The sequence below is a fragment of the Bidens hawaiensis genome, unplaced genomic scaffold (genome assembly GCF_021521415.1).
Source record: "Bidens hawaiensis isolate Kalapana, Puna unplaced genomic scaffold, B.hawaiensis_p1.1 tig00016125_1, whole genome shotgun sequence".
NCBI lineage: Eukaryota > Viridiplantae > Streptophyta > Magnoliopsida > Asterales > Asteraceae > Bidens > Bidens hawaiensis.
In genome coordinates, this window is record NW_027492468.1 from 307,811 (window position 1) to 333,180 (window position 25,370).

A 25,370-nucleotide genomic window follows, 5' to 3' on the forward strand; every position below is an offset into this window, starting at 1 on the left:
TGAGTTTAGGGAAAACAATATATTATATAATTACTCCTGTTATTTAAAAAGTATTTTAGCAAATCTGCGAAATCTTACTAAAAAACAAATTAGAAATCATTTAGTGATAACGGTATATATTTTATTATTATTATTATTTTAGCAATTTGAATGGTCATGATTTAAAGTTAAAGAGTTTAAACGGCTGAGATCATCCCAAAAAATAGTTGAGTTTAGGGAAAACAATATATTATATAATTACTCCTGTTATTTAAAAAGTATTTTAGCAAATCTGCGAAATCTTACTAAAAAACAAATTAGAAATCATTTAGTGATAACGGTATATATTTTATTATTATTATTATTATTATATAACGGTATATATTATATTATTATTATTATTATTATTATTATTATTATTATTATCCATTTGGCGCTCTCACAACTCACGCCATCCATTCGAATCAAAATATGCCATCGGAAGCTCACATTTGCCAGTGCTTAAGCCGGCTTTATACTTTCCGACGTCATTCTCCGGTTACTATCTACGGCACTAGAGTTAACGATGGACAGCAGTTTGTTGACGGAGTTTTGGCTCTCGCCTGCGGACTTAACAAACTCGGTTTGAAGTCCGGTGACGTCGTGGCTATCTCTGCTTTTAATAGGTTCGTTTTCGTGATTTAATTACTCTGTTTTTCATTTTTGCAAATAATTGGATTGAGATTAATATGATTTAATTACTATGTTTTTAATAGGTTCGTTATGTTAATATTATTATTATTATTATTATTATTATTATTATTATTATTATTATTATTATTACTACTTGTAGGCAGGGTTGTTCAAAAAGCTCGAGCTCAGACTCAGCCTGGCTCGACTTGTGAGCAGTCTGACCTGTAGATCCTAATTAAGGGCACCATCACTCATGAGCTACTCAAGATCGGCTTGATAAAAGCTCGAATCGAGTCAAGCTTAAATGAGCCCGAGCTTGAGCCTAAAAATAAATTTGTTTAACAAAAAAGCCTGAGCCTAAGTTTCAGTTGTCAAGCTCTAGCCAGCTCACAAGAGCCTACTGTTTGTATAACTTTAATTTAATATTTTAATGTATCTTTTTATAATAGTTGTTATTATGTATAAAACTATGATAAAAATAGTGACTGGAAATTTCTCTGGAGCCGAGCCTTCTGTTTGCCTTTTGTTTCGATGTAAACGCTACTTTTGATCAGGAAAAAAATGTTTTTTAAATAATATATTTTTTATTTTTAAAAAAAGTATATGAAATATATTATGTTATATGTTAAAAAATGATTAAAATATATATAGAAAGGATACATGTAAATATAAGTAAAATAATTGTGCTTGTAGCTTGTGGCTTCTTGCTGCTTTGCTTTGTGCTTTAATGAAATCCCTCTTAAAAAAAAGTAAAATAATTAACAAAAAAACGAGTTGAGCTCAAGGTTGAAAAACTTCTTGGGAGCCGAGCTCAAACTTTAGAAATAGAACTCGAAACAATCCGAGCTCGAGCCTAGATGGGTTCGGCTTGGCTCATTTACACCCCTAGTTGTAACATAGATGGAGATGCTAATTGTAATTTCTGATTATGATGATGCATTACTGATTTTTTGCATTCTAAGCAGTCATTTATATGCTGTTGAACAAGTTAATGCTTATATGATCATGATGGTTTCAGTGACCTATATTTGGAGTGGTTATTGGCCATCACATTTGTTGGAGCAATAGCTGCAACCCTTAACTACCGGTGGGTAAGTAAAATTAACCAGACTCCATGATTTGTTTCATGTAATGTTAACTGATATGCATAGTCTTTTCTGTATGGTTTCACCACCTATTGTACATGTTAGAGCTTGGAGGAAGCAATATTAGCAATGAAAGATGTGAAACCAATCATGTTGGTGACCGGCAATAAACACGCCCCAAATTGGCATTTAAATTTCCGAGCTCATTCTGTTTCTTCCCTAAGCTGGCATGTTCTCATGGACACCGATAACAGATACAACTCTATAGAAAACAGTATGCCACCTGTTAAATATAATAAAATCTCAACTTATATAAGTTCAAGCAGTTAGTTATATCGTTCCTTTTACAGATTTAACTACCAATAAGCTTAAAATACCTTCTCCAAGGCCTCATTCATTCAACTACACTTCAAATTGTGACGGAGTAGCAATAGTGTGCTTCACTTCAGGTTCTTAGTTTTCTAAAATGATTTTCTTTTCTTTCTGTCTCATGTGCACGAACTGATTTAAACATATTCTGCTTTTAGGGACTACAGGGAAGCCAAAGGGTGTCATGTTAAGCCACTCAGCTTTAATCATTCAATCACTAGCCAAAATCGCGACTATTGGTTATAACGAAGATGATGTACAAATTTACATATTTACCCTTCAACTTGATATGCAAAATACCACTTTGTGGAAGTAACTCTGATGTTTAAAATTAATACACAGGTGTATTTGCATACTGCTCCATTAGGCCACGTGGGCGGACTGTCATCAGCCTTAGCCATGTTAATGGTGGGAGGATGTCATGTCTTGATGCCCAAATTTGAAGCTCACTCGGCTCTTGAAGCCATTGAAGAGTACCATGTAACCTCTTTCATAACGGTTCCTACAATAATGTCTGATATGATCTCTTTAATCAGGTATCATTCATGAATACATGTTAACTTTAGTCAAATGTATTACATAAATCTTATATCAGATTTTCAGGACCAAATATACACGAAAAGAGTTGCCTATGGTTAAAAAGATTCTGAATGGCGGTGGCAGTCTTTCAACCAGCCAAATCAAAGATGCTACTGACATTTTTTCTAATGCGAGACTTTTCACAGCATATGGTTGGTTTATATTCATATTTCTATTTCCTCTTGCTTTCCTACAAATTATATGTAAAGTGTAAAGTTAGCTCCTTTTTATTAAAGGGATGACGGAGGGTTGTTCGTCTTTAACGTTTATGACCCTTAATGATCCTACAAAGCAAACAACTGTTGAAAAGAAGTTAGAGGGTGTTTGTGTTGGAAAGCCTGCACCACATGTGGAGTTAAAGATCAAGACTGACGATTCAACTGATGTTGGAGAGATATTAACAAGGGGGCCCCATATGATGATTGGATACTGGGACCAAGTTCAAATGAAAGAAAATCATGCGTGGCATGAAACTGGTGATATCGGGCGGATAGACAATTATGGTAATTTATGGCTCATTGGGCGCATGAAAGGGCGAATCAAAAGCGGAGGCGAAAACATTTATCCTGAAGAGGTAAGGTAAGCATCTCCAAATTAAGAATGTGGATATGACAAGTGTTGTTAATATGTAGAACTGGTGAATTAATGTAGGTAGAAAGCGTGATATTAAAGCATCCTGGGATTTCTGCGACTGCAGTCATCGGGCTTCCAGACAACCGTTTGACTGAAGTGGTGGTTGTTTGCGTTCAACTAAACCACAACTGGACATGGTCCGGTTCTGGTTCGGGCTCAGGTTCAGAACGCTCGGCTATCCAATGCATATCCAGTGAAACCCTCCAGCAGTTTTGTAGAACGAATAATTTGACCGGGTAATTATTGTTATATAATTATATCAAAGTTGTCGCGTCTAATATTTAGCTTTATCTTTCTTTTTTATACATGAATTACAGGTTCAAAGTTCCTAAAAGATTTATAAAATGGAATAATAAGTTCCCATTGACAACAAGTGGGAAATTGAGAAGAGATCAACTCAAAAGTGAAGTTATGCTTCACTTGAAGTTAATATCAAGCAGTTTATAAAGTGGCCATCTATGCTTGGATTGAGGTAAAGATATCGTACTCTACTGTTTTTTTTTTTTTTTTTTTTGCATGAATTAAGATGATATTTGACTAATATATATTTCCATGAAATGAAATTAGCAGGTTCAATTTTGGGATGATTTATGCAATGTATATTTATTTTTAAAGTGGTTGACAAGCTGATGTCTTAAAAGCAGCATGACAAAGTTACATAGTTATCTCAATTTGGAGAGCTGGAAAATGAACGGGTCGGATAACGGGTCAGAACAGATTGGGCAAGACACCCACAGGCGCTTTTGTTTATTCCTTTTTAAATTATAATCTGTTTATGTATGCATTTTGAATTTATTCTGGTTTACCTTTTGAGTTTTGACTCATTTTCACTTTAATTAAAATAATTTACTTTTACTGATATGACAATTTTGAGGTTAGATAATTCATATCAACCCATTTATATCATTATATGTAATCAAGTTAAATATGTAATCTTTGTCAACTATATGTAGGGTGTAGCTGCTAGGTGTGTTCGTCGGTTTGGTTTCCATTTGAATTTTTTTGGTTGAAACTGAAAACCAAACTGTTTTCAGGTAGTAAACCGAAACCGAATTTGATTTCTGAACTATCACAAAAACATGCTAGTTCGGTTTGTTAGATTTGACCTGAACTGAGAATATGGTAATGGTACTGTGAATGTGATGTGATTAACCAAATATGGCATTGGGCTAGATTGTAATAGGCTGAGCTGAACATACAGTTAGGCCTATTGGGCTACATATAAATTGTTTAAAATTTAACATGATCATGTTATAAGTTCTTTATAAATTTATGGGATATAAGTAATTGCATTAATATACGGAAATGAGAATCTAGAGCATGTTTGGGATTGAGTTTAAAAGATGCTTATTGGCTTATTGGTTTTTTTCAAAAAGCCATTTGAAAAACCAGGGTTTGAGGCTTTTGTTAATAAAGTTGCAAGTAGCCTATTTCAAAAGATAAAATGGAAAATTCGATTTCTATATTTATATGTTCATATATTCTTAGATATTTATTACTTTATTAGAACCAAAAAGTAGATGTGAATAAGATGAGTTTTTTTTCAGTGAAAAAACTCAATAGTTGTGCTACTTTTCTTCTCTGTATAATAAATTCCAGCTCTCTCTATTGCATGTTCTCTCTTTCTCTCACATTTTCTATCGACCTCGGCTGTAGAGACTGATTTTTCACTCCTATCTGCATGTATCTTTTCTGCATCGGAGCAAGGGTGTTCAAGAGATGTTTGTTGAAGATCGTGTTATGTATAGCATTTTTAGTTATTTAATAAATCATATTTATATTGTTTTGAAACTAGTGAAAAGTTTTCAACATTCGTATGAGACGTCAAGAATAAATTAATTGAGTGTTTCATTTTATTTTATTCTACATTTTCATTTCAACTAGGTAATATAATAAATGAAATTAGATTTGGCATAAAGGGTAATAAAAGAAAAACATTTTGATAGCTGTGAGTTGTGTTTGAATTTTGAACATGAGCATCCATACCAAAAAAAACATGTTTTAAAAGCATGTACCTGCCATATGCAATTAATCTCAAATTACAAATTAGTATAGTTGGCAAATGGTGACAGGATATATCATGGTTTGCAGTGACGGATCCAGAACTAAATTCCAGAGGTAACCTAAAAATTTTTGTTTTTATCGTATATTGATCATGTAATAATTAAAAAAAAATGATACCAAATAAAGTTAAAGCACCTACCTAATAGATGATTTCTCCTCTTCGGCATTTTATAGATTGAAATCGAGTCATTACATCGTCTTCCGTTACTTTATCAAATGTTTCTCTTTCGACAGCACAAACCAGAGCATTGTTCAAATAATCGTCAGCCATTCGATTGCATAAATCCGTTTTGATAAGCTTCAATTTAGAAAAACATCTTTCAACGGTTGCGGTTGCAACTGGTAAAACGAACGCTAGCTTTAATATCCGATAAACAAGGAAGACGTTTTCCGGTTTCCATCATTAGACGAGCAAGATCATGTATTCCAACCAATTTCGCAAATCTTTCTTTACAAAGCGATAGAAAACATTAAGCTCACCCTAAAGACACTTTGCTTCTTTTTTAGTAAAATTATTCTTATATATCTCAGTAAATGCAATTATCTTAGCCTGTGTCAAACTTAGAAAACCGGTCACAAGGATTTAAACCCGACATGTTTTCAAAGTTTCAAACACCCTAATTATATAAGTAAGATTTAAAATGTTAATTATAAACAAATACATAGTAGCTAAAATTAACAATTAAACCCTAACCTAAAGTCCAAACCAAATTCATCTCTATTACATACAAACCCTGAAATCAAAAAACAAACTAGAAGAATACTTTTGAATCTTTGATTCTTTGACTAAAACAGAGGTGGTTGATGATGAATTGGAGGTGGACGGCGGAGTTGGCCGGAGGAGCGGACAGCGGTAGTGGACCTGGTGGTGGCTGGTCTGGATGTGGTGGGAGCAGAGGAGGGATCGATGATTTGGTGATATGTTTTCTAATATTCTATAAAATATATATTCTGTTTTGTTGTTTTATTTTATTTTAAACTAGGATAGTGGTCCGTGTTACACACGGGTGGAAAAAATTTCAAACGTCATATATATATATATATATATATATATATACATATATATATATATATCATAAGAATTCTTTAATTAGTTATAAATAATTAATTGTAGTCAAAATCGGTTTTTAAATCATTTGAAAGGAAATTGTTAGTTATGATTCTATAAAATATTAATTAGTAAGGTTATGATTCTAGAATATATTAATTAGCGAATTATATCTCTAGAGATGGAAACCTTGTAAGCTTATGTGGACATCCTAATTGATGGCCAAGTGGATATCTTGTTTTCCTTTAGTAGTATAGTAAGAATATTAGCATTAGGATTAAAATTAATTGATTAATTATGTGAAAATTATAAGCATGGAGAGTGAATGACATAAAATATTAGGTGAGCACCCTAGAAGAAGGCCAAGTGGACAAATTGGTTTTCCTTTAATATATTAGTTAGATGTAATAAGGTTAAAGTAAATGTTAAGGCGTGTCTTGACAACCAATATGTATTTATTCCTTTTGCTTTTAACACTTTTGGTTTCCTCGCGCCTGAAGCTATGAAGTTACTTACCCATGCTCAGCGGGTCATGCATAGTAATGTTATGACTCAAAGATCAGCAAATGCAGTTTTTAAAAGATTGGGTTTTGCAATTCAAAAAGGTGTAGCGACGCAACTTGTTGCCCGCTTGTCTTCTGTATCGATGCAATCTAAACGTTGAAATTTTTATATTTAGGTTGGTTAAAAAAAATGTTAAGTTATGAATTCAAAACTTTAAATGCTAAGTTTGACCAATTGTTGTGTTATATATTGGTTTAAATGTTAATTAGCATTAGGATTAAAATTAATTAAGTAAGTATGTGAAAATTATAAGCATGGAAACTGGATGGCATGGAACATTAGGTGGACACCTTAGGAGAAGGACAAGTGGACAAATTGGTTTTGCTTTAATATATTAGTTAGAAGTTAGATTGTGTAGACCTTTTATTAGTGTGTGGGCGTTTAACTAATGTGTGGACTTCTTAAAATCTTTGATGGGCAACCTAGTTTCGTTTAGGGGTAACCCGATATATAAAACGACAAAAATAAAAAAAAATTACACTACAGAATGAAAGTTGAGGGGTAACCCGGGTTACCCCTGCCTGTTACCTATGTCCGCCACTGATGGTTTGAACCACGTGTGTGTCAAGCATTTTGCACCTTCTGACGGTCCCAATTCGTTTCAAACAAGTATATGACTAATATTGAAGAACACTACTATTTTAGGATTCAAAGTCGGATAAATACGGGATTCACATCCAATACAGATTCACACCTAACAAAATTACATATAATACGGGATTTTCTCTATTAAAATATACCAAAAATCGTATTTGTGAAAGTATAATAAATGTTATATTATGGAGTGAATGAATGAGAAATAAATATAGTGTACCTATCTATCAATCAGAAGATATGACGATGATTGCGTTCATATGGTGGGAAAAGGATTAAAAGTATTTAAAACGATCGATTTTCAAAGTGTAAGGTGCTGTTTGTTTTTCAGAGGTAAAATGTCAGAAGACTGCGAAACCACATCTGCCAACATCTGTAGCAGAAGAGGTGGACCAAAACTCTGCAGTCTGCAACAAGAAGACTGTTTGTTTTTTAACATCTGCAGACTGCTAAAATAAGCTGAAATTTAAATAAACTGAAATATAAATAAAAAGGTCTTCAACATCAAAATTTAAATAATAGTCAACAACACTGAAATAATATTCATAATACCACAAACATTTTTTAAATCATTTATTCCGTATTTTGCATTAACTGCTCAGCAATTTCATCTCTTAACTGAGTCATATATTCCCGATCTGATGCAGTGCCAAGTGCTTCAACCTCGTCTTCATCAGCATCAATTTGCCCACGACTATTTCCAATCGACACATTGGGTTGATCGTATTGTGTAAACAACTCATCGTCCAAACCTTGTTTCCTAATAAAATTATGTAGTGCGAAACATGCAACGGTAACGTTCCTTTGTGTTTCCAATGGAAATGGTGCCATCCTCTTCAATATAGGGAATCTTGCTTTCAAGACACCAAAAGCACGCTCAATGACGTTTCGAAGTTTTGCATGTGCATGATTAAATTTTTCTTTATTGGTTAACGCACGTCTCCGACGAAAATCTCCAAGCCAATACCTCACATTACAATATGGAGCCATAAATCCTCGTATGTGTGCATACGCGGCGTCACAAAGATAGTATTTCTCTGTAAATATTTTCAATTAATTACAATATTAAACTAACATAGAAATAATTAACAAACAATAAAAATACCTGATGGTGGAAATGGGAATGGCGCGTGTGGATCTAATAATGCCTCTGATAATATTCTAGAATCATGTGCTACCCCTTCCCATCCGGCCACAAGAAAAGTAAAAATCATGTTAAAATCACAAATTGCTAATACGTTTTGATAACAATCACCCTTTCCCCTTTCTCTATATAAATCTTGTTGCCTAGTAGGAACAACAGCATGTATCAAGGTCCCATCAAGTGCACCAACTGCTCCTTTAAAAATCTTTCGTAGCCTCTTGTTATGTCCCGGAATGTTTGGATTCGGATTGAAAGAAGTTGGTACTATCATATCTTTGGCGAAAAGCATCATTTTATCCAACACTTCATGAAAGAATTTATGAATTGTTTGCTTTGAGTGTTGAAATCTACGCTTGATAACCACGTAACGTTGGTTATGGCCGATTATCATCAAAAACATAGCCATCTTTTCCTCAACCGAAACATGTTTACTATCCTTTAACGAATAATTTGTTCTAAAATGTGCACATAGTCGAACAAATGATTCACGGGACATGCGTAACAATTCAATGCATTGTTTGGGATTTCCTTGCAATAACTCTAACGTGTATTTATGTCCCGTCATTGACGAATCATTGTCTCGTTTTCGTTTCAAACCCCTCTTCCAAAAAAAGCGGATATACAAGTACATAACAACTACCAGAAGTATTTTCTCATCATTATTCATTATGAACCTGTTAATAAAACATAAACAACCATGTCATAAAGCATAAACAACCATTATCATAAAGCATAAACAACCATGTCACATAGCCATAAAATAACATACAATGTGTTAAACTTAACCAAAAAGCATAGAATGTTTTCAACATAACTAAAAAAACATACACCAAAAACAAATAATGTTTTCAACAAAACAAAAACTACTTCAAAAGTCCTAAATTTTTAGCCGTCATCTCGATCCGCCCTTTTAACACGACGGGAACATTTGGCAATGCCATCCACGCCTCTCTCATGTCTGTGGACATTCCAAAAATATGAAAAGCAACCAAATATAGAGGGTCCGTCGGCTCTAACCCAACCAAACTTAACTTCTCAGAACACTCAACAACTGTTGTAACTACCGGGCGTTTTTTTCAGGTTTTTCCCTAGTCAAATGTAACAAAGCATTTTTCATGTGAAGTGCTAAATCCTCAAAAGTGACTGATGATGATGGTTTTGAGGTTTTAGCCCTTTTGGGGGTAGGCTAGGGAGTAGGCTCAGGAGTAAGCTCAAAAGTAGGCTCGGTAGTAGGCCCGGTAGTAGGACTAGTGCAGGCATCATCTTCTGTGTTGTCTATAATCATCAGTTGTTGGACCGATTGGAGCCGATGACAAGAGGATGATCCAACCACTGATGTTTGGGTTGAGGTCCACTTGCGATTCCCCGTGGCAATGTTCTCATCAAACAGTTGTGCATGAAGTTCAGGAAATGCTAATGGAGTTGTTTTTAAGGATGCCGCTTTCGAATGCCCCTAAAAAATAATGGTAGATGTTAAAAAATAAACTAGGGGTGGACTTTAAGGTAGAGGTAGATGTTAAAAAATAAAAATATATGAACATACCTTCTTAAAGTCTTCCCATTCCTCGTTCGTTAAGGTAAAGGTATTTGTTTGAGGGTTGTAGATGTTGCCGGTTTTGTTTTTCAAATACAACCATCCTATGTATTTGGCTTTAAGATTATCATAGGCGTTTTTGACTTGTTTTTGACTCAAATCCAATCCAAACTTTTCCTTAACAACCCGTATTACCTTAGCCCACGATTCTTTGTGCAAACTCAACCCTTTTTTACCCACAGCGTTTTTCTCTTCAATGCATGTTTCTAATAAACATTTTATTTGCTCATTCGACCAATGTTGTTTCTCTACCATTTTTATGATCAACTAACAAGAAACAACAATTCTCATGTTAACCTGATATTATGGACCGATATGTTAACCTATGACTGATAACCGATATATCGGTGATATATCACCGATATATTGACCGATTTAACTGCATAGCTAAAAATATTAATAACTGTTTCTATTTTTTCTCTAGCTTACACTTCTCTTATCCTTTTCAATCATCTTCACTTGTTCTGCTAGATGGTTTAAAAAAAGCTACCATCTCTACTTCTTTACAATGATTAGAAAATTTTAGCACAAAAACAGTTACTATGTTAATTATATTCCTGTTAGACCAAAAGTTCAAAGCTAAAATAGTTTGTGTCTAATAAAAGAACCGTTAGTTGTCCTTTAAAGTTTAAATATGATTGACAAATTTCATACGTATAGGAAACAGTATTGTGAAAACAAGGATGGCCATGTAAACAATCAATGATTCTAACAAACTAGCATTCCCAACTAATGAATAAAAACCAGATATTTATCAATTCTCATTCATGATTATACCCTATGGGGAAGTTCAATGGAGACCATTTAAACGCTAACCAATACCTTGCTAACCAACCAGTGGGACCAGGTAAACCGCAACTTAACCAACGAGTTTGACAAAATAACCTTGACTTTAAAAAAATCCCTGTTCAACCGGTGCTTGACAAATGTTCCTTGGCACAACAGATTTCCATCTGGCACGGTGGATCCATTCTCTTGCGCCAAATGAAAACCTGTTGCACCAGGTCAAATCTGTTGCGATGCGCTGACACAACAAGGTGTGCCATGTGAAAGTTTCTAGTTGGCTGAAACACTTCTTAACTAAAAACACAAAAGTCAACTGATCCTTTTGTAAAATAAAAGAGTCGTAACTATTTTGTCAAACTTATTGGTCAAAATGGTTAGTTTGGGAATTTTCCTGTTTCATAATCTGTACTCCCTCCATCCCATGAAATCTAAAAGTTTATAAAATCTATTTCAACTATTTGTAAAATATCTAACATACATTATGCATTCAAATCAACAATACTACTTTAGCCATAATATTATAACACCCTAACAGGTAAAAAGATTTATAATAAATTATATTTTAAAATTAAGCTTGAAATCAATAAAATTAACTTACTTATTGATGATAACAAAAACGCCACACAGAATAAACGTAACCACCACAAGTAACCATCCACTGGTAATGAATCTGCATAAAAATAACCAATAACTAAAATCTTGATAGTTTTCAAATGTTACTAATTCAGCCAATAGAAACTCAAGTACTCAATGGAAAGTAGGCAACACTATAAGGAAAATCACAATATCAAACGAAAATCAACAAAACCTATGAATTCAAAGCAAATAACAGAACTTCACCGAGCAAATTGTCAAATGAATCAGATCAACAAAACAAAAACATATTATTTGAGAAAATGCAGTTGAATTGTATTTAACCAATCATTCATCCTCTCTGTTTAATTAATCAATCCTTCATCCTCCACTCTGTTTATAGTATTTCATTTACTTTAATTAATCAATAAACTGTTTAATTGTGTTTATAGTATCTCATTCATGTTGAATTGTTTGTGACAGAAGAGGTATATAGAAACTCAACAACCAAATTCAATAACCAACAATCAATCCAATATCAACTCAACAACCAAATTCAATAACCAAATTTTACCTAAGAAACCCTAAAATCAACTCAACAACCAACAATCAATCCAATATCAACTCAACAACCAAATTCACAACACGTATATAGAAACCCTAAAATGAAAAGAATAGAAAGAAAGCATAACCCTAAAATGAATCATTACCTTCAAGAAGATGCCGGAGCAGCGGCGGCAGCGTGGTGAATGGAGCGGCGGCGGCGTGTGAGTGGAGCGTCGGCGGTGTGGAGGTAGCCGGCGGGTTGCGGCCGGCGGTGTGGAGGTAGCCGGCTTGGTGAGTGGAGCGGCCGGCGGCAGTGGAGAGGAGGAGGAGTGGAGTTAGGGTTAGGAGGAGGATGATGATCGGTCTCGATAAAATGTGTAGAAGAGGTTAAAGAAGTAATAATACCAACACTTCTGGGAGAAGAGGGCGGGCAGACGTTTTTTAATGAAACGTCTTCGAAAAAACAAACACACTGCAGAGCCCAACGTCTGCGCGCCCTCTTCTCAGTGCAGACAAAAGAGGTGGAGAAGTCCTTCTGAGGAAAAACAAACAGCACCTAAATGTTGGTCAAACATTCCATTTATAACTTCCCCATAACTGCTCCAACCCGTGAACTACACCATTAACTTATTTAATAAATTCACCATTTGATTTTTATAAATCTTTGATAATTTGATTTTGGTCTTTCTTTTAAGCAAATTTTAAAAAACTCATCTTTTTTTAATTGATAGACAATAATTTCACTTTAAAAAAACAGCGGTCACTGATCCTAACTCTCACAATAATTGTTTTCATTAGGCCTCCGTTATAAGTTTTTTTTTTCCAAATTTCAATTTGATGTTTAGTGCTAGACATGATTTGATAGATATGCACCTCTCCGAGGACATGATCAAGGATATGATTGTTTCGTATCACTTTGATTATTTTTTGTCGTATTTTCTTTTATTTCAACTTAATGTAATATGTTTAAGTATTTATCTATATATTTGTAAGGTCTAAATGATATACTATTGTGATGTTTATTTTTACATTATTTTTTAGTATCTTAGTATTCGAAACTATTATTTTTAAGTTATTATTAATTTGTTGATTTTTTTTTTGCTATGTAAGAGTCTAGTTTTGCACTATTGTTTTTCATTTATATGGATGGCTTCATACATATATTTTAGAGATGTGTCTCTCTGAAAACATATATCTATTCTTTGGAAAAAGGTAGAGTTTGCTTATATCCTATCATCCTTAATAGGATTTTTTACTGGATATGATTGTTGGTGTTAATCGGAATAAGTATACGAGTCGATTGATATAAAAACTTACCTTAAAAAGGTGCTTCAATTCAGGTATTTAAAATTTCCCATTAACAAACTCAAAACTAGATGAACTAACAAATTTTAGTCGTAATTTGAGTGATTGTTGCCTTAATAAACAAAGTTGATATAAATAAAAAAATAAACATAAAATGATAAATCAACTACAAAAATAGAAAACTCAGCAAATAAAAAAAAAAAAGATTGCAGACGTCACATATAAGAAGCAAGTTTAATAATTAGTGATTCCTGTCAGCTTTCATCTTCAAAGTTTCACAACATATTATTATTTCATCTTCTTCTACTCTCTCTCTAGCTCACTACTGTTCATTACACAGAATCAAATGGAGTACGAACGGATTCACAGTCACAAGCCTCCTCAGGTAAATCCATTCAGTATTCATTACCCCTGTTCATCTTCCTGTTTTACTATTCTGCAAGTAAATACAAATATACAGCAGTAGAATCTCTGTTATTGTTTCCATTTACACGCAACATCTATACAGTAATATGATTTACTCAGCATTTATAAACTTGTTTATATTATTTATGTGTTGGTGGATTTGAATATTATATATAGGTTGGAATAATATCTCCTAGTAAGCTGAGGATGAAGCTGACTGGACAAAAGAAAAAGGATGCAAGAACATCTCCTTGTAAAGTTCAACATGGTGATGATACAGACTTTGTTAACAACAGCTTATTATCTGAAGCTTCAGATTCTAATCAAGAACAAGGTATGCCTCTTTTAAGTTTTTTTTATTAATTTTGAATATTGTTTGAAAGTTGAAACCTTAAAATTTTGCTGCCATACATTAATATTATGATTTGTTTTAGAGTTTAGATCATCATGTGTTAGATAAATGTAATTATTCTTTTTATTCCCAAATATCTTTTCAAAAAGAGGGCTCGTGACACATGTTGTAATTTTTTGAGTTTAGCAATGAAAAGTACAGAAAGAGCAATCAAATCAGTGTTGTAAAAATCGGAATTAGTCGGCAGCTAGTCGCTAATTGGTGACATTAGTCGGTCAGACCGGTCAAAAAATTTAGACCTTTTTAAAATTTTATTTATTTGTTTATTTTTGAAAAGCAATCAGATCTTGGTTTACTTATTGATTTGTTATGTTTACGTTTAATTGTCTACGTCTGAAGTATTTATGTGTAATTTTTCAAGTTTGCAATAAAATTGTTTCTTAATTATAAATAATATATATATATAGGGAGAGATAAATAATATATATATAGGGAGATGATTAAGAGAAAACTCAAAAGAACTAGAGAACTAATAAAGAAATATTTTTAATTTAACTAAAAAAAATATTTTTAAATTTCCGTTTTTGCCATTATTCTTATATTTTGTTACCATTCACTCGAAAATTATAAAAAAAAATTAAAAAAAACACGTTGTAGTGCACATATGCAATACATCGACTTTTTTTATTGCATATGTGCACTAGTGCGTATTTTGATATGTGCAATAATGTTGAATAGCATATATGTAATTTTTTGTATTGTATTAGTGCAATAGTGTTATAATATATACAAAAATACCAAAAAAACAATATAGTGCATATGTGCATTAGTGTTGTATTACGTATATACGATAGTTTGTTTTGAGTACAATTATTTGTGTTTGTGTTTGCATATATTCAATAATGTTTATTGTAAAATGCAATTGTGTTGTATTATATGCAATAAACACTATTGTATATATGAAATACACATTAGTGCACATATGCACTACATCGACGGCTTTTTTTTTTTTTTTTAAGGAACAATATCATCTTATTAGAAGGAGGAAAGAAAAAAAATCGTAAAATATTTTTTTAAATAGTTTTTATTAGTTCTATAGTTCTCTTTTTAAGAGGAGTTCTCTCTAGATCCCACCCCTATATATATATATATTAAAATTAGATATTAATTTTTAGTACATCCCTATTTTATAAGATTTTCACTTCAAATATTTGGTGAGTTTAATTTTTAATTTAATAAGATGTTATAACCCGTTTAAATAAATTCGGGTCCAATGCATGAGAAGTCTCCATTTACAAATAAGGTGGCCTGAGAAATAGTAGGGAGCAACCAGAGAGCTTTTTAAAGGTTTCGTTTATATATATATATATATATATATTGAAAAATTGCACATAAAATTTCCAATCCGATTAATCCGGTACCGGAATAAAAACATTGTGGATTGATGTCACATTCACCTTTTAGTAAAGTAAGTTTTTACCCCAAAGATGTTCTTTCTTTAGCAAGACAAAGATGTGCTTTTACTCATGTGTAAATGAGTAAATCAATTATGTTTTTGGGCCCAATTTATTTAAAAAAAAATGACATTGACATGTTCTATATCAAGTTTTTGGATTGTGATTGTGGATTTGTGGGTCTAAAACTTCAGCTTCTAGCATGGGGACTTCATCATTGACATTCGACAACGAGCAAGTTCAAGATCATACGAAAGAGGATCGTGTGAAAGCCCACCAGTTTCAAAAACCGGATTGTAGTAGTTCGAGTTCGGTTCATCCTGTAAGATCATTAGAAGATGATAATCTTGATTATGATAGTAATGCTAGTTCATCTAGCTTTGAGTTTCATAAACACGAAAGATCGACTCACAGCACTATTTCAAGATCATTGTTAAGGCCCATGTCTTCGAAATGGAATGATGCTGAAAAGTGGATTATTAATAAGCAAAATGTTTGTAACCATAGTTCAAAAAACGGTATACAAAACTGAGGAATCGTGAATGGGATTAGAGGTTATTCTGAGTCTGTAAAACGGGTTGACTTTAGCCAACCCGTTTTGCAGTCGGGTCAAACAAAAGAAGCGAGTGGGTCAACCGATCAATGTCCTGAAGTAAGATCCGTGTCAATGCGAGACATGGGGACAGAAATGACACCAATACCTAGTCAAGAACCGTCAATGACTTCCACGCCCGTGGGGGCCACAACCCCGTTTAACGAAGACTCACGAAGCCCGAAAGAGTTGACCGAGCAAGAAGTCAAACTTAGAACCCGCAAGGAGATCTTGCAGCTTGGGATGCAGCTTGGGAAGACGAACATAGCTGCGTGGGCGAGCAAAGAAGATATGGAAAAGAAAGTGTCGGGCTTTGAAAACGACAAGCGGGAAGAGGACGCGTTAAGGATTGAATATGAGAAACGGGCTGCTGCGTGGGAAGACGCTGAAAAATCCAAACATACTGCAAAGTATTACTTTTACGTTTTAACTCGCTTTATTAAATATTTTTAAGTTCGTCCCAGTGTTTATGTTTAGTTAAATTTTTTTACGTTTAGATACATGCGCGAAGAAATCAAAATCCAAGCCTGGGAGAGTCAGCAAAAGGCAAAACTTGAAGCTGAAATGAAAAGAATAGAGGTAATTTAATATTGTGATTTATCTTTTTAAATATATAATCATGTATTTATTAATTAGTTAATAATGGTTCTTTATGTTTATGTGTATGTTTAGGTTGAAGTAGAACAAAAAAGAGCCAATGCTCAAGCAAAGATGTTAAAAAAGATTGCACTAGCAAAGCAGAAATCGGAAGCGAAACGGGCTGCAGCTGAAACTGCGAAAAACAGGCACGCAGCACGGGCAGCAGCGCAAGCCGAGTACATTCGACAAACTGGTCGGATACCGCCATCTTCCCCTAACAGTTGTTGTGGTTGGTCATGAAGTTAATGATATGTAATTAGTCTGGTTTGGTTTGGTGGTTTATGGTGTTTGATATCTCCTTAATTTTTGTTTGGAATAATTTTTATTATTTGTTTTTATTTTTTTTATAAGAATTATTATTGGGTAGGTAATTAGGATGGTCCTATGAGGGTATTGGTCAAAGTCAAGAAATGGGAAGCATGTGGGTTGTACTTTCTAGGAAATTCCTTTGTTGACTGCCTACATTACCCTTTGACCAGTACCTCACATAAAATCTTGAAAATCATTTATACCTTATATTATTATTTATTTAAATATAAGTGGTATTAAATTATATGTATGTACTCAATAAAAACTATATATGTTTTAAGTGGTATACAAATTACAAAGTACATCCAACCAAATCCTAGTTAAAACAAAGGTATAATTATTTTATATTTTTATAAACTTTTTATTGTTTTTTATTATCTAAAGTATGTATGTAATTAGTTTTTTTTACCCTGTCATTTCTTTACAGTTTCTATTACACTTGTTTGTACAGCTATAACTCTTTAATAAGTAGTTTTAAGAGAATATGTTAACATAGATGATAGATGATTGATTACTCCTAAAGGTTCTTAAAAGTTCCTTAAAAGACTAACAATACATTAATAAAGTGAATATTAAAGTTTAGCACAATCATTATAATATGATGATATTGGATCTTAGCTCTCACTTGGATAGTTTTATACAACAAAATTAAGTAGTCTACATTTATCTAGATTAGTGCTCTCAATTGAGCGTCTACTTAAAATACGAGAAAACATGTTAATCAAAAAAGTGTGTTTTTAAGTAACTGAAATAAGTATGCTAGGCTCCATTTCACTTGATTTATATATAAAATTTAAAATTGTCTTATAGTCATAACATATACGGTAGTTAAACGACTCGTATTCATGTTTGATACCTGAGTTAATAAATTAGGCATTTAAAGTATATATACAGTTGATTTTTAGAGACGTTCCTATATACCATTTTCAAGTTTATACTTAATTATTAACGTTTATGTATTAAAAGTATAATAAGTGACGTATACTCACATTAAGCACTTAATTACCAAGTTATAGATTATGAGTATGTTTGGCAAAACTAGCCGATGGCTGTTAGCTGGTAGCCAAACTACGAAACCAAACTGTAAACCGAACCATTTGAATCTCAAACTCCTATTTGCTTTGGCTTGGACGATTACGTCAGTTTTAACAGTTTACGACCACCTCTAACAACAACCAGTTAAGCACATAAAACACTTAGTAGAGAAACATATAATACATAACCTCAAGTCCGGTGTATAATCCGCATACATAAGTAAAGCGATCATATTAATTACAGATTTGTGTTCATAAGTACCTAAAGCTCATAATCAACCAACTTACCTACCTTAAGTGCCTCTTAAGTAACATTACATATATAATATAACGGTAAATCCTACCATGAACTCGGTTCAGAATTCAAGCGAACCGACCGGTGTGACCCCATTGCTCAAGTTCATAGACTCTTGCCTGTTCAGAGCATAGCCACTGTCCGAGGGCTCCTGTATCTGAACCGGGTCAAGACCCTTGAACCCTTGTTTCCCCGTTTGCTGAACCTCTTGTGGCGACAATACTTTAACGCACCAAACTCTGCTCGCAAACTCCCTGTTCATAGACAAAAAAGCGCATTTGGTCAAATCCGTTTTGACCCGTTACCCGACCCGACCCGCCCGTTTTTTGGGATTAAGAATTAGTAAAAGAGGATAACTTACGGCCAAGGGTTGTCACCAAGGAGACGAACAACATTCTCCTGGTCAACATATACAAGCTGCCAGCCTGATCTTAACGGGTCCTTGAGTTGGCTTTCAAGACCAAACATTTGACCGATTTCACTTCTCAGCTCATGATAAGTACTGAGTTTGCCTATATCGAGTGACAACCCAGAACACCCCGTCTTATAAACCTATTAAAACAATGCCAAAAACACACATCGGTTAACCATACGCGAATTCTAAACATCGTTGGATGATAAAAAAGATTCACCTGAATAAAGGCCTGAGCGGGTGGGTTCGTTTGACCCGCATTTTCAGGAGATTGAAGGAAACCCGAACCGCCAAGACAACTTGAAGCTGTAACTGGTGCATTGACCGAAAACATGTTTCCTGCATTACTACTATTATAGTTGGAAGAAGTCAAAGGCATGGTCAATGCATCACCGTCACTAAAAAGATTCGGGTTATCTATGTTAACTCCAAATAAAAGATTACTATGCGGGTCATTGCTTGGGTCTTGATCAATTGAACACTCTCGTCCCGGGAAAGGCGGTAACAAAACTGTGTTCTGTGGAAGGTTTGCGTGTGACGGTGGGCCCATCTGTTCGACTTGATGAAGAAGACACTGTGACGAGCCCGACACGAGAAGCGGGTCGACTGCGACTCGTTTCGCAGGCCAGCCCGTGAAAGTTAACATAGATGTGGACCGAGGCATGTTAAGAAGATGTGAAGTTTCATCATGAGAAAACGGGCCTAAAAGGCCCGCGGGATTTCCACTCGAATTAGAAAAGTTTTGTTTTTGGATCGGAGAGATCACGGGGAGTAAAGTTTGTTGTTGGTTATTGAACAGATTTTCGGGAATGAAAGTCGGTTGGTGCGCCATCTGGGCCGGGCCCAGCCCGACTGATCCAGTTGGGCCCATTTGACGTGGTTGAAATTGTAGAAGTGACGGGTTTGATGGTTTTAAAGAATCCATAGTCCTCATCTCTTGCAATGCAGCTGAAGCCATCGCTTGGTAAACATCGGTTTGCAAACCGAGCATGCCCATATCGAGCCGGGGTTGCAGCCATGGTGAACCGCCTAGCCCTTGAAAGTTAAGCGAATGGACCCCACGGTCACACGGGTCTCCTCGGAGCCACATCATTGGCAAGTTCATTCCTAAGTCCTCTTCTTTTATCCCTAATTCCAACAAGTAACAATATTAAGTTTTGAAGATGGCAAATGACCAAAAAAGCCCGTTTTTAGTTTAGAAAATTACCACCGAAAGATGGAAGCCCCGATGGCCACGGTCGTTTAAGCCGGAGGGGGAATTGAGAAGGGTACATTGGGAATGTGGTTAATGGTTCAATCTCCCATAGTGAAACCCTAGGTTGTCTTTCTCCAGCTGTTGACTCATCCCACCCGACCTTAACGGACCGCCAGTGTGAATTGGGCCAACGGGCCGGGTCCAAGTCACTAATGCCAGTAATAGTGCCCATATAGCTGAAACATATCCATTTTAGTTAAACAGAAACCTTTTTTAGAAAAGAATATTTTCAAACATACCGTCGAACGCTTGATTCTTCGGTTTCAAACAACATTCGAAAGCGCATGCCGACAGAAACGCGTGTATGGTACACGGCTTTAACATACTTAGCAAGTGGTAATACAAATTCTGATGGACTTTGCCTGTAGAGAATCTTGATTTTAGTAAACTCAAAGTTTAACTGGATTTGATTTATATAATTAATAAATGTACCTTGGATTATAGAAAATGGTGAACCGGCTATTAGTGGCTGCAGCATGTGCAGCTGCAGCAAGAAGCCCGAGGTGCATACTGTCGCTGGACAAGACCGAAGAAGGCATGACCGTTTGAGGTCGGTTCGCACGCCGGATTCCTAACATCAACTGGTTTTTCTCATTCCTATGCAAAAATAATATTATGAATATTCATATGAAGCAAATGATATTATGATGTATACAAAATCACAAATTGCTTACCATATGAATAAAACCGAATCACCTGCAACAAGTCTTTTTGCACTCACAAAAACACTCCAACCCGTTGTTAAAAGATGCCTTTTTGGCTGTCCTGAAATTTATAGTGTACAAAATAGATTAAAGATATAAACTTTTCAATGCATTAATGCCAAAACTCAAAAAGTATTTATTTAATAATCAAGTCACAAGCATACCACGAAATATGTGTCTAAATTTCCATTCATTATCATGTAAATCTCTTGCGATCAGTTCTTGAGCCGGAGGTTGTTGTGAAAAGTCCTGCAAATTTAAATATACCAGTCAACATTAGTCAAAGTGTGAGTTGCAAAATGGTAATTTTGGTGTGGGATGCATTCTAGCTTACCAATGGAGGAAACACTTTCTCGGCCGCACGACGAGGAACCGAGAATCCACCATGCGTGCTAGTGTCACTTGCGGTTAACGTCTTACAAAAATAATTTGTGGGTTGTTTGCTCGGGGCACCCAAATCCGCAGGAAGAAACGCCTCTTTCTGCTCTTCCTATATAAATCACAAAATAATATTAAAAGGTTGCATCATAAATAAAATTTTAAATAAGCATCCACACGTTAATAATAAAATGATTAAAGGGTAAGAGCATACGGAGGTTAGTGGTTGCAATGTCATTTGGGCGTAAACCTCATCGGTCTCCACATCTGCCTGATGACAATATTTGAGTCACGCAATAAAGATGTAAAGAAAAGAAACAAAATGGTTTAACTTATAATTACAAAAATTGCTTACATGCATGGTGACATTGTGAAGTTGACAAATGAGTTGAGGTGGCAAGCTCGGATAATTGGGAGTATGAGCATCAACTTCTTTGTTTGTTGATGCCGCAACCTACATGGCATACGATTATAAATAACCAAAAGTAAAACAAGCCCAAAATAATTCATATAAAGTCGGTTAAGAACTTATAGTTAACCTGCTCACTATGACCCTGCGGGAAGTAAACCACACGGGTTCCAACGGTTGGAAGCGAGACAAGTGGACCCGCGCAAGCATGCCAAAGTTCAGAATTCAAACATCTTTTTTCTCCTATAAACATAACCGAATTAAAAAAAAAAAAAAAAAACTTTTAACACGACTAACGATCGCTAATTTGTAACAATGATGTTCAACATCTTTGTTGTGTCTGATAAGTAATAAGCTCCGAATAAACATATAATCGAAACGAGAGTTATTAATAGAAAGTGCTAGTTCTAGTTCTAATTCTAATTCTAATTCAGTAGATGTAGTTTAACCAATATGATAAAAACAAACTAAAAATAATACACAAAACAAATAAATGATTGCAAAATGCAAATATATAAGTGATAAAGAGTGAAAAGAACAGACCTTCAGGCAACGGCTGACCGAAACCGACAGCAGAGAGCTTCATTTTCAGAGCTTCAAACAACAAAGATACTACAAAACAATCAAGAATCTCAAGAACTAACCACACTATCAAAAGGGACCACTTTTCCTTTCAAGATTTGCTTCTTTTTAACAAAAAACTCCACTAGATTTTCAACCGAAACCGGTACTACTACAAAACAAAAAAGATTTCCACTTCATTCAATCTTGATATTCCTAACCCTAACCCCCACCCAAAAATTAGCAACAAACAGCTTCATCTAACAACAATCTTGTTTTCTTCTTGTTAACAGCAACCCCACCACCAAATTCACCCAAGAATCAAAACCAATCACACCCACAAGCTCATTTAGCTCCAAGAATCACTTCAGATCTTAACTTCATACAAAAACCCTAATCTTGAAACTTAAAAAAACAAAAACCCATCAAGAACCCAGATCTTATTCACCAAGATTCACAGATTTGGCTCAAAAAGCAACCACCTTTAACCTCAAAACACTTAAATAAAAATGGGGTTCTTCAATTAACTGCCATATCTTGATACCCTTTTCTGTGTTTTAGTAGTAAAGATTGAATAAGATCAAGATTCAAGACTTGACCTTTAGGGTGGTTCAACAGTTTTCCAGTAATGGAAATGGCTCCTAGCTCTTTGCTGCTACTTTACTGGCTTACTACTACTGTTACAAGTACTCTCAAACCATTTTATATTATTTTTTTTTAGCTGTACACCATCTAAATTTTTTAGAAAGTTCCGTTGAGACACTCTGGGCAGACTACCGAGCCCACCAAATTTAAAAAGTTTCGTTGTCACACTCTGTTCAGACTATGTTGTTTTAATCGGGCCCACCAAGTTTAGAAAGTTCCGTTGTCGCACTCTGGTCATATTATGTTGTCTTAATCGGGCCCACTAAATTTATAAAGTTCTATTGTCACACTTTGATCAGACTATGTTGGCTTTCAGAGTTTGGCTTTGGCGTTCCCCACGAAACCATACCGCTGGCTGAACACTTGACAGTCGTTATGGCTCCACAAGAGCAGAACTCTCTGGCTTAACACACGGTGAGACGAAAACCTGGTGGACTCGGGGTTCAAACTGACAATCTTTACACAAAGCCTAGCTCAAAGTAACGCAAGTGAAAATCGAACTTGAGTATCCAATAATATTAATGTTAATATTAATATTAATAGTTTCTTTCTTTTTCTTGTATACCCTCAATCAATCATCAATCTTTTCTAGTAAAATAAAAGCAAACTAAAAGAATTTGGTTGGAAGATAAAGTATATAAAGCAAAAATGTGAAATAATATTTAAAGTTGGAATTTTTTTTGTGAATAACGTGTGCATAGATATAACGTTGTTTGTATGTATTACGGAGTTGGATTTTGTTTTGTTTTGTCATACCACCCAGAATCTTGAGTTAGATTGGAGTCTGGTCCTAATGTGGTACCACCTATGCATGGTCCTAATGTGGTACCACCAATCTTGAGTTAGATTGGAGTCTAGATTGGAGTCTGGTCCTAATGTGGTACCACCTATGCATTAATCACAAGTTGCCAAAATCATTTAAAGGTTTTGTTTTTTAATTAAAGTTATACACTTTTGGTTATTATATAATATACATATTTAACTCCATAATTGTTGAATAAAATCGTTTTGGGATTATGAAAGTAAAGATGTTTGACCGACTTTAATTGATACTTTGTACGATAAATGGTATTTAATTAGTATGGATTTTAAGCAAAGTAGTTTTAATGTGAACATGAAGAATATTATATGACATGTTTTTGTAAATTTTGAACAAAAAAGATATTGATTTAACATATCTTATGTGTAGTTATTATGTATACGAGCCTATAAAGGTTAGAAAAATGGCATACAGACGTAGAATTTTAATGATCTGAAGGGGTATGCACCCGCCTTAACATCGAGCGGGGCGGGTCAACCCACAAGATATAGACAAGAGGCTTGAAATCAGGATGTCATGAAGACACAAAGCCAAAACCTATGCGCAAGCGCATGAAACATCTGCGCGTAGCGCATATCACATACGCGCAAGCGCATGAAACATCTGTGAGAATAAAGAGAAGACCTTGCGCATCCCCGGGATAGGCGCATAAAGGCCGCGCGTAAGCGACACACAACAAATGAGACAATAGTCTAATCCAAATCAGGATAAGGACAACCATGATTGTACTCATCAGGCAACCTTCCAGAAGGTATCTTTTAAGGAATAAAGAATGTGCTGATGTTGACAGCTGCCAATGAAGGGTGGACAACTCAGCAAAGCCCATGTGCCATCACGTGATGGCACATGGGTCAGGTGAAATACCTTGGTCAGAGAATAATCAATGAAAAAGCATCAGGTGTCCTAAGTACACGTGGCGCGAAGCAATAGGAGGAGGCCAAAAAGGCCCTAATTGGGTCTGAGCCCAATCATTGAAAACCCTAATACTATAAATACCACACCACCTCCACAGTTGGAGGCAGGCAAGAAAATATACTCTAAGTCCTTTACTCATTTTCACATCTTGATTATCTTCTCCTACATTACCTGATTCTTACACCGGAGGGTTACCCCAAAGAGGACCCCTCTGTCCCTTTCTGAGGGGTAAGCTCACGGTGCTGTTCGTTTTATAGGTCGAAGAACTCGTATCTCGGAAAACCATCGGTGATATAGCATACTCGTACCTGAGGGACGTTGATCGTATATAAGTAAGTCGATACACGTTTCTTCATTGGCGCCATCACCTGTTACAACGGCAACAAAACTACTATTTCATCAATTTTCTCTTCACCATAGTTTCCGGTGTTCGAAACAATGATCAAGTTCTGGAGGATAATGAGCTTGAGGATGTTAATGAGGTACATCAGGTTCTGAGGGCGCCGCGTGACACTGCGCGCACCACCAGTAACCATCCCTTCAACACAACACCTCATAGTCAAACTGAAACTCCCCTAGACGATCTCACGTTCCAAAATCTGACTGGTGCAAAACAAAAAGGACCAATGGGCCCGGAAGTTGAAACCAATGACCCT

The 25,370-nt window shown here is 35.0% G+C and overlaps 4 protein-coding genes across 5 annotated transcripts; 2 read left to right on the forward strand and 2 right to left on the reverse strand.

The window, feature by feature from the left end:
- Positions 1 to 419: 419 nt before the first annotated feature.
- On the forward strand, positions 420 to 3,764 carry LOC143550671 (2-succinylbenzoate--CoA ligase, chloroplastic/peroxisomal-like). Its single transcript, XM_077041280.1, has 10 exons — positions 420 to 644; positions 1,670 to 1,742; positions 1,842 to 2,010; positions 2,087 to 2,185; positions 2,264 to 2,361; positions 2,448 to 2,641; positions 2,709 to 2,836; positions 2,921 to 3,258; positions 3,336 to 3,553; positions 3,635 to 3,764. The coding sequence occupies exons 1-10, from the start codon at positions 451 to 453 to the stop codon at positions 3,762 to 3,764; spliced, it is 1,641 nt and encodes a 546-aa protein (XP_076897395.1). The 5' UTR covers positions 420 to 450.
- Positions 3,765 to 8,356: 4,592 nt separating this feature from the next.
- LOC143550677 (uncharacterized) lies at positions 8,357 to 9,687 on the reverse strand. Its single transcript, XM_077041288.1, has 4 exons — positions 9,599 to 9,687; positions 8,693 to 9,405; positions 8,555 to 8,624; positions 8,357 to 8,441 (listed from the first exon to the last, which is right to left on the reverse strand). Exons 1-4 carry the CDS (start codon positions 9,685 to 9,687, stop codon positions 8,357 to 8,359), a joined length of 957 nt encoding a protein of 318 aa, XP_076897403.1.
- Positions 9,688 to 13,881: 4,194 nt separating this feature from the next.
- On the forward strand, positions 13,882 to 17,240 carry LOC143550678 (uncharacterized). The gene is made up of 6 exons (XM_077041289.1): positions 13,882 to 13,920; positions 14,118 to 14,274; positions 15,941 to 16,105; positions 16,280 to 16,748; positions 16,836 to 16,917; positions 17,011 to 17,240. The coding sequence occupies exons 1-6, from the start codon at positions 13,882 to 13,884 to the stop codon at positions 17,215 to 17,217; spliced, it is 1,119 nt and encodes a 372-aa protein (XP_076897404.1). The 3' UTR covers positions 17,218 to 17,240.
- Positions 17,241 to 18,456: 1,216 nt separating this feature from the next.
- Positions 18,457 to 22,891, reverse strand: LOC143550672 (auxin response factor 6-like). Of its 2 annotated transcripts, none has more exons than XM_077041281.1 (13): positions 22,317 to 22,891; positions 21,904 to 22,016; positions 21,720 to 21,818; positions 21,579 to 21,635; positions 21,321 to 21,476; positions 21,151 to 21,235; positions 20,957 to 21,047; positions 20,715 to 20,879; positions 20,522 to 20,644; positions 20,235 to 20,458; positions 19,248 to 20,155; positions 18,977 to 19,167; positions 18,457 to 18,869 (listed from the first exon to the last, which is right to left on the reverse strand). In XM_077041281.1, exons 1-13 carry the CDS (start codon positions 22,357 to 22,359, stop codon positions 18,677 to 18,679), a joined length of 2,448 nt encoding a protein of 815 aa, XP_076897396.1. In that variant the 5' UTR covers positions 22,360 to 22,891; the 3' UTR covers positions 18,457 to 18,676. The 2 variants fall into 2 exon arrangements, with proteins under 2 accessions (XP_076897396.1, XP_076897397.1); XM_077041282.1 differs by having other exon boundaries at positions 21,904 to 22,013; positions 22,313 to 22,891.
- Between the last annotated feature and the right edge of the window lie 2,479 nt (positions 22,892 to 25,370).

Excerpts from the sequence above, each read along its gene's own strand:
- LOC143550671 (XM_077041280.1), top strand. The coding sequence starts at position 451 with ATGCCATCGGAAGCTCACATTTGCCAGTGCTTAAGCCGGCTTTATACT. Across the intron at positions 2,642-2,708 it reads GATATGATCTCTTTAATCAG|GACCAAATATACACGAAAAG; the intron begins GTATCATTCATG and ends TCAGATTTTCAG. Across the intron at positions 3,554-3,634 it reads AGAACGAATAATTTGACCGG|GTTCAAAGTTCCTAAAAGAT; the intron begins GTAATTATTGTT and ends CATGAATTACAG.
- LOC143550677 (XM_077041288.1), bottom strand. The coding sequence starts at position 9,687 with ATGAGAGAGGCGTGGATGGCATTGCCAAATGTTCCCGTCGTGTTAAAA. Across the intron at positions 9,406-9,598 it reads AAAAATTTAGGACTTTTGAA|GTTCATAATGAATAATGATG; the intron begins GTAGTTTTTGTT and ends TTTTATTAACAG. Across the intron at positions 8,442-8,554 it reads GCTCCATATTGTAATGTGAG|CAAGATTCCCTATATTGAAG; the intron begins GTATTGGCTTGG and ends GTGTCTTGAAAG.
- LOC143550678 (XM_077041289.1), top strand. The coding sequence starts at position 13,882 with ATGGAGTACGAACGGATTCACAGTCACAAGCCTCCTCAG. Across the intron at positions 13,921-14,117 it reads ACAGTCACAAGCCTCCTCAG|GTTGGAATAATATCTCCTAG; the intron begins GTAAATCCATTC and ends TATTATATATAG. Across the intron at positions 16,918-17,010 it reads CTGAAATGAAAAGAATAGAG|GTTGAAGTAGAACAAAAAAG; the intron begins GTAATTTAATAT and ends GTGTATGTTTAG.
- LOC143550672 (XM_077041281.1), bottom strand. The coding sequence starts at position 22,359 with ATGAAGCTCTCTGCTGTCGGTTTCGGTCAGCCGTTGCCTGAAG. Across the intron at positions 22,017-22,316 it reads CGGTCAGCCGTTGCCTGAAG|GAGAAAAAAGATGTTTGAAT; the intron begins GTCTGTTCTTTT and ends TTATGTTTATAG. Across the intron at positions 19,168-19,247 it reads CCGCTCAGGCCTTTATTCAG|GTTTATAAGACGGGGTGTTC; the intron begins GTGAATCTTTTT and ends TTGTTTTAATAG.